The following is an 8,377-nucleotide window of genomic DNA, read 5'->3' as shown; positions in this document are numbered from 1 at the left end:
GCTCATCCTTAGCTCTATCACACTGGTTCCCATTCCCCTGCCATATCAGTTTAAATCACTCCCAATAGCTCTACCAAACCTGCCCACAAGAATATTGGTCCCCCCTCAGATTCAAGTAAAACTCATCCCTTTTGTACAGGTCGCACTTGGCCCTGAAGAGGTCCCAATGATCCAGAAATATGAATCCCTACCCCTTGCTCCAATCCCTCAGCCATGCATTGATCTTCTATCTCACTCTTTTCTTATACTCACTGTCACATGGCAGAGGCAGCAATCCTGAGATTACTACCCTTGAGGTCCTGCTTCTCAGCTTTCTTCCTAACTCACTGTATTCTTTTTTCAGGATATCCTCCCTTTTTCTATCCATGTTGTTGATACCAATATGTATACAGCTTTATACAGCGGGCACCAGAGTAGAGGGAGACAGAGCAGGAAGGCTTTGGCTCAATAGGACTTTGGCGATAGCAGCTCGAGATGAAGTAGGTTATCTGTGTAGAATACAGACAGGAAGTGTTAAAGTTCACTAAATCAAGGTCTTAATTACAGATGGATGTACTGTCCGGTCCTTACCAGTTATTCCCTCTGCAAGGCCCTGACTTAATTACATACAGATGTTCATTCTTGTCCTTGTCAGCGAGTCCTCCTCCCTTTACTCAAACGAGGGTACAATGTATGATGTTATCATCTCTCAGTGTGTCTCTCTGCAAGCCGCAGAGAACTGGTAATGAGCCTGTCTTAGCTAACCACTGAAGACAGAGTTTACTTCAGTTTAAAAATTCCTATTCAGTTCTTTTAGCCAGAGGTTCAAGAAATGATTTTTTTAATACATCCTCAATTCCTCAGAAGAATGTGTGAGGCCAGTGTTCTGTCCTCGGTGTCAGAAGTAGGAAGTCCTGGAGACTCCCAGCCTTCCGGACGACAATATCTGCACAAGGTGAATCAAGCTGCAACTCCTTAGGGACGGTGTCAGGGAACTGGAGATGCAGCTCAATGACCTTTGTCTGGTCAGGGAGAGTGTGGAGGTGATAGAGAGGAGCTATAGGCAGTTAGCCACTCTGGGGCCTCAGGAGACAGATAAGTGGGTAACAGTCAGGAGAGGGAAGGGCAAGAGTCAGATGCTAGAGAGTACCACTGTGGCTGTCCCACTTAACAATAAGTACTCCTGTTTGAGTACTGTTGGGGGGTGGTGGCCTATCCAGAGGAAGCAATAATGGCCGTGCCTCTGGCACAGAGTCAGGCACTGTGGCTCAGAAGGGTAGGGAAAGGAAGAGGGTGGCAGCAGTGATAGGGGACTCTATAGTTAGGAGGTCAGACAGGCAATTCTGTGGACGCAGGACAAACACAGATGATAGTTTACCTACCAGGTGCCAAAATCTGGGATGTTCCTGATCACATCCATGATATCCTGAAGTGGGAAAGAGAACAGCCAGAGGTCATGGAAGTCCTGAAGTCCAGATTTGGGACCTCTTTTGGGGCAGGTGTGACTTGTACAAAAAAAGGGTTGCACTTGAATTCCAGGGGGACCAATATCCTGGCAGGGAGGTTTGCAAAGGGTATTGGGGAGAATTTAAACTAGAATTGCTGGGGGGGGGGCATGGGAACTGATGTAAAGAGATGGTTGGCTCACAAATTGAGAAAGCTTGTAAACAGTGCAAGAGGGAGGATAGGCAGGTGATAGAGAAGGGACGCACTCAGACCAATGGTTTGAGATGAGTCTATTTTAATGCAAGAAGTACTATGAACAAAGTGGATGAGCTTAGAGCGTGGATCAGTACTTGGAGCTATGATGTTGTGGCCATTACAGAGACTTGGATGGCTCAGGGACAGAAATGGCTACTTAGAGTGCCGGGTTTCAGAAAGTACAGGGAAGGAGGCAAAAGAAGTGGGGGTGTGCCACTGTTAATCAGGGATACTGTCACAGCTGCAGAAAAGGAGGAAATCATGGCAGGATTTTCTGCAGAGTCTCTGTGGATGGAAGTGACGAACAGGAAGGGGTCAATAACTCTACTGGGTGTTTTTTTTAAATAAACCACCCAATAGTAACAGGGACATCAAGGAGCAGATAGGGAGACTGATTCTGGAAAGGTGTAATAATAACAGGGCTGTTGTGGTGGGAGATTTTAATTTCCCAAATATCAATTGGCATCTCCCTAGAGCAAGGGCTTTAGATTGGGTGTAGTTTTTGTTAGGTGTGTTCAGGAAGGTTTCTTGACACACTATGTAGATAAGCCTACAAGAGGAGAGGCTGTACTTGATTTGGTATTGGGAAATGAAACTGGCCAGATGTCAGATCTCTCAGAGGAAGAACATTTTGGAGATAGTGATCACAATTCTATCTCCTTTAACATAGCATTGGAGAGGGATAGGAAGAGACAAGTTAGGGAAGTGTTTAATTGAAGTAAGGGGAAATATGAGGCTATCAGGCAGGAATTGGAAGCATAAATTGAAACAGATGTTCTCAGGGAAACTTAGAAGAAATATGGCAAATGTTCAGGGAATATTTGCATGGGGTTCTGCATAGGTACGTTCCAATGAGACAGTGAAAGGATGGTAAGGTACAGGAACCATGGTGTATAAAGGCTGTTGTAAATCTAGTCAAGAGGAAAAGAGCTTACAAAAGGGTAATGATAGAGATCTCGAAGATTATAAGGCTAGCAGGAAGGAGTTTAAGAATGAAATTAAGAAAGCCAGAATATTTCTACATGTATGTGAAGAGCAAGAGGATAAGCCATGAGAGAATAGGACCAATTAAGTGTGACAGTAGAAAAGGGTGTACGGAACCGGAGCAAAAAGAGTACAAGAGCAAGGATGTCCTTTTGCATTTGTACAGGGCCCTGGTGAGACCACACCTGGAATATTGTGTACAGTTTTGGTCTCCAGGTTTAAGGAAGGATATTCTGGCAATTGAGAAAGTGCAGCGTAGATTCACTAGGTTGATTCCTGGGATGGCAGGGCTGTCTTATGCAGAGAGATTGGAGAGATTGGGCTTGTACACACTGGAATTGAGGAGATTGAGAGGGGATCTGATTGAAATGTTTAAGATAATTAAAGGATTTAATAGGATTGAGGCAGGAAATATGTTCCAGATGTTGGGAGAGTCCAGTACCAGACGGCATGGATTGAGAATAAGAGGTCAGTTATTTAAAACAGAGTTGAAGAAAAACTTCTCCCAGAGAGTTGTGGAGGTGTGGAATGCACTGCCTCGGAAGACGGTGGAGGCCAATTCTCTGGATGCTTTCAAGAAGGAGCTAGATAGATATCTGATGGATAGGGGAATCAAGGGATATGGGGACAAGGCAGGGACTGGGTATTGATAGTGAATGATCAGCCATGATCTCAGAATGGCGGTGCAGACTCGATGGGCCGAATGGTCTACTTCTGCACCTATTGTCTATTAAATAGCAGAGGTACTTAATGAATACTTCCCTTCAGTATTCACTACAGAAAAGGATCTTGGCAATTGTAGGGATGACTTACAGCAGACTAAAAAGCTTGAGCATGTAGATATTAAGGAAGAGGATGTGCTGAAGCTTTTCGAAGCATCAAGTTGGATGAGTCACTGAGATCGGATGAGATGTACCCCAGGCTACTGTGGACGGTGAGGGAGGAGATTGGTGAGCTCCTGGCAATAATCTTTGCATCATCAATAGGGACGGGAGAGGTTCCAGAGGATTGGAGGGTTGCGGATGCTGTTCCTTTATTCACGAAAGGGAGTAGAGATAGCCCAGGAAATTATAGACCAGTGAGTTTTACCTCAGTGGCTGGTGAGTTGATGGAGAAGATCCTGAGAGGCAGGATTTATGAACCTTTGGAGAGGCAAAATATGATTAGAAACAGTCAGCATGACTTTGTCAAAGGGAGGTCGTGCCTTATGAGCCTGATTGAATTTTTTTGAGGATGCGACTAAACACATTGATGAAGGTAGAGCAGTAGATGTAGTGTATATGGATTTCAGCAAGGCATTTGATAAGGTACCTCATGCAAGGCTTATTGAGAAAGTAAGGAGGCATGGGATCCAAGGGGACATTGCTTTGTGGATCAGAACTGGCTTGCCCACAGGAGACAAAGGGTGGTTGTAGACAGGTCATATTCTGCATAGAGGTCGGTGACCAGTGGTGTGCCTCAGGGATCTGTTCTGGGACCCCCACTCTGTGATTTTTATGAATGACCTGGATGAGGAAGTGGAGGGATGGGTTAGCAAATTTGCTAATGACACAAAGGTTGGGGGTGTTGTGGATAGTGTGGACTGTTGTCAAAGGTTACAGCAAGAAGACATTGATAGGATGCAAAACTGGGCTGAGAAGTGGCAGATGGAGTTTAACCCAGGTAAGTGTGAAGTGGTTCATTTTGGTAGGTCAAATATGATGGCAGAATATAGTATGAATGGTAAGACTCTTGGCAGTGTGGAGGATCAGAGGGACCTTGGGGTCTGAGTCCATAGGATACTCAAAGCTGCTGCGCAGGGTGACTGTGGTTAAGAAGGCATACATTAGCCTTCATCAATCGTGCAATTGGGTTTAAGAGCTGAGAGTGGATGTTACAGCTATATAGGACCTTGATCAGACCCCACTTGGATTATTGTGCTCAGTTCTGGCCGCCTCACTACAGGAAGGATGTGGAAATCATAGAAAGGGTGCAGAGGAGATTTACAAGGATGTTGTCTGGATTGGGGTGCATGCTTTATGAGAACAGGTTGAGTGAACTCGGCCTTTTCTCCTTGAAGCAATGGAGGATGAGAAGTGACCTGATAGAGGTATGCAAGATGAGAGGCATTGATCATGTGGGTAGTCAGAGGCTTTTTCCCAGGGCTGAGATGGCTAGCACGAGGGCACAGTTTTAAGTTTCTTGAAAGTAGGTACAGCGGAGATGTCAGGGTAAGTTGCGCTTTTTAAAAAAAAACGCAGAGTGGTGAGTGCGTGGAATGGGCTGCCGGCGACAGTGGTGGAGGTGGATACAATTGGGGTCTTTTAAGAGACTCCTGGATAGGTATATAGAGATTAGAAAAAGAGGGCTATGGGTAATCCTAGGTAATTTCTAAAGTGAGTACATGTTCAGCACAGCTTTGTGGGCCGAAGGGCCTGTATTGTGCTGTAGGTTTTCTATGTTTCTATATACAACAACTTCTGGCTGCTCAGGACATTGTGGACGCGTTCAAGTATATACTTACCTTAGAGAGGATGCAGTGACTAAATTTAACTCCTGGGATAAAATAGCTGTCCCAAAAGGATGAGTCTAAAACGTCTAGAGTTTAAAAAAGGTCAGAGAGTTGAAAATGTTAGACCACGTGAGTCACTCCTTTGAGGTTGTTTTGCTGTGATGGGGAATTGTAAAACCAAGGGACAAAGTCTCAAGATAGAGTAAGATTTAGATACAAGAGACAGCAGACACTAGAATCTGGAGAATCTGGAGCAGAAAGCACTGGATCAAACAGCATCTATAGAGAGACACTTCAGGGTAAGACCCCTCATCTAGACTTCCATTTAAGATTGATGACAAAGATGTCCACCTGCAATAATCACATTTGCTTGTATTAGACCCCTATCCTTTGCTTTTCTTATCCAAGTACCTGTCTAAATGCTCTCTAAATGTCATTTTATCTATCTCTACCATCTCTTCTGGCTTAAATCTAACTTTTTCAGATCTGATGCATTCCTATTGATTCAAAACTACAGATGCTGCCTAACCCACTGAGTCTGAACATTTTATGTTTCATTTCGTATTTCCAGTACTTTGTTTTTGGCTTCAACTTTAATTTCACAGAGGCCAAAGCTTCAGAGAGGAAAAAGCTGTCTGAAGTGAAACACTTACAAATGAGAACAGATTTAAAGCTGTTGAAGATAGACGGATTGGACATGATCCCACTCTTTAGAACTCACTTGTCTCCACCAAACCTCAAATGGAAGTCGTGCAAGTACCGAGAAATATAATTTTGAATTTTACTCACATATCACTCCAGCACAAGAGACATAGGCAACTCAGAAAAAAAAATTCTATTTGTAGTTACAATTCCAAAGTATATTTAAAACATGCAGAGAAAACACCTAATACAAAATCTCCTGTGTATGAACTTTTTTGTAAAAAAACATCTGAATTATATAAAACCAGGATAAGTTGCATGGATGATACAATGACAAGTTACATTTCCTCAAACAATTAAAGAGCACAATTTGAAGCTTCAAATCCAAACACACAGAGTCCAAGAATTTGGAAAGCCACATCATATCTATTTCAGTAACTAGAAAACAAAAAGTCAGCTTTTCATGTTTCATACTCTGCAAGATGACTATGGTTGATTAACCTTTGTTCAAAACTGCTCTGAACTCTCTGGTAAAAACTGACTCATGACTCCATAGTGCAGTTTATTGCTATGATTGCCTAGTTCCTTGTTCCACTGAAGGAATAAGGACTACTGTAACAGACTGCATTTTGATTCATGTTGGCTTTTCAACAAAATGAATATTTAAAATAATTTCTGCAAGTCATTCTTGAGATTATATCCAATTTATTTGTTTTTTTTAAACTGAGATACAGCACAAATCAGGCCTTCAAGCCTCACTGACCAGCAACCCCGATTTAACCCTAGCCTAATCACTAGACAAGTTTGTATCTGACTAAGAGAAACAAACTTATCAAATCCAAACCGAGGTTTTCCCATCTCCAGATTTGCTGCTGGCGCTACTTTTGTTTAATCCTGCCTTCTTCTTTTCTCTTAAATGGTTTGGAGGATGATTATGATCATTATAAGCCTGAAAAGCCAGGTCCAACTGCTCCTGGGCCAATTTTAACTGTTGTTGCACACATTCCAAGTTGACTGGGACATTTTCATCATTGCTGCCATATTGCTGCTCCTGCACAATAATTGCCTTGTTTTGTTTGTAAGCCATTTTGGCATTGGCAATCTCAGTGTATGGAATGTGGTCTGATTTGACTGCAATATTATAACCTGGAGGAGCTGAAGGAGCATTCCAAGTATTGTGTAGACTGTAACTAGTCTCTGCTATAGAGTTTTGTTTATTTTTTAACATATCCCTTATCATTCCAAATCCCAAATGAATCATCTCCCAGATATCCACAAGTAAACAGAGGCCACTTACTCCATACATTATTAGCAGAAAAATAGTCTTTTCAGTTGGTCTGGATACAAAGCAATCTACCTGATGCGGACATGGATCCCGGGCGCACTTGTACCTTGCTGCCACTTCAAAGCCATACAGCATATACTGGCCCACAAGAAAACTCAACTCAAACACAGTTCTTACAATCAACTGGAGAACATAGATTTTCATAAGACCATCTCTTTTAATGTGGCGCCTTCCATCATGCTTGTTCAAGTTCTTTTGATCTCTGTTTTCTTTATCACTACGTACTTCTATTTCTGGATATAATATAGGATCCTCAATGTTATCATCCTCTGCCTCCTCCAAAGCACGATGTTGCTTCAACTGCACTGCATACTGAAGCTTCTTTGGCTTTCTGGCTCCACACTCAGGTTCTTCTAATGCAGCAATCTTGTGTACAGCATAAGCCAGGTATAGAATGGACGGGGTCACAATGAGTATTATCTGGAACACCCAAAACCTCACATGGGATAATGGAGCAAAGGCATCGTAGCAAACATTCTCGCAGCCTGGTTGTCCAGTATTGCAAACAAACTTGGTCTGTTCATCATAGTAAATAGACTCCCCACCAACCACAGTCAGCACAATGCGGAATATAATGAGGATAGTCAGCCACAGTTTACCAACAAAGGTGGAATGGTTGTGGATTTCCTCCAGAAGACGTGTTAGGAAACTCCAACTCATGTTAGTCAGTCAGCTTTCTAATCAGCTCCTGATGCACAACAGACATTAGAAACAAATTAAGACTATTTTGTACATACAAGTATTAAATGAATATCTTACATACAAATGTTGCCATCTAACAAAACCATTTTTAGAAGCTGGAGTTTTTCAGCATATTAATACAATCACAATCATATTCTCAGATTGTTAAAGAAGTCTGTTTAGATTATGTGTTTCTCCGGCCCAAATGATTTAAACAATTCAAATACCTATACATACTTTAGAAGCACACATTAAGGGTCAAAATCATCATTAGATCAGAAATAAAAGCAATCAGAAAGAAAAGTTAACTTCTATTTTAGCTTGAATATCAATAACAAAATTTGATAAAGAGGGCCACAGGAGAGTAGGCAAAATGAATGAACAATAAAAAAGTGGACAAGTCAGTGAGGATGTGCAGGGTTGGGGAACAATGTGTGTAGGAGCTATTAATTACATACTTTGAAACTATACAAGTGCAGCAGACTCATGGCTTTCAGAGTAACTAATTGGCTGCAAAATGGTTCAGTAAATCCTTGGGATAATAAAAAAAAAGG

The 8,377-nt window shown here is 42.2% G+C and overlaps 1 protein-coding gene across 1 annotated transcript; it reads right to left on the bottom strand.

The window, feature by feature from the left end:
* Positions 1-6,592: 6,592 nt before the first annotated feature.
* On the bottom strand, positions 6,593-7,805 carry LOC132384507 (gap junction gamma-1 protein-like). Its single transcript, XM_059955661.1, has one exon. It carries the CDS (start codon positions 7,800-7,802, stop codon positions 6,630-6,632), a length of 1,173 nt encoding a protein of 390 aa, XP_059811644.1. The 5' UTR covers positions 7,803-7,805; the 3' UTR covers positions 6,593-6,629.
* Between the last annotated feature and the right edge of the window lie 572 nt (positions 7,806-8,377).

Source organism: Hypanus sabinus, chromosome X1 (assembly GCF_030144855.1).
Source record: "Hypanus sabinus isolate sHypSab1 chromosome X1, sHypSab1.hap1, whole genome shotgun sequence".
NCBI classification, from domain to species: Eukaryota; Metazoa; Chordata; class Chondrichthyes; order Myliobatiformes; family Dasyatidae; genus Hypanus; species Hypanus sabinus.
Note: the sequence above shows the minus strand (reverse complement) of the source record. Positions and strands in the feature narration are given on the sequence as shown.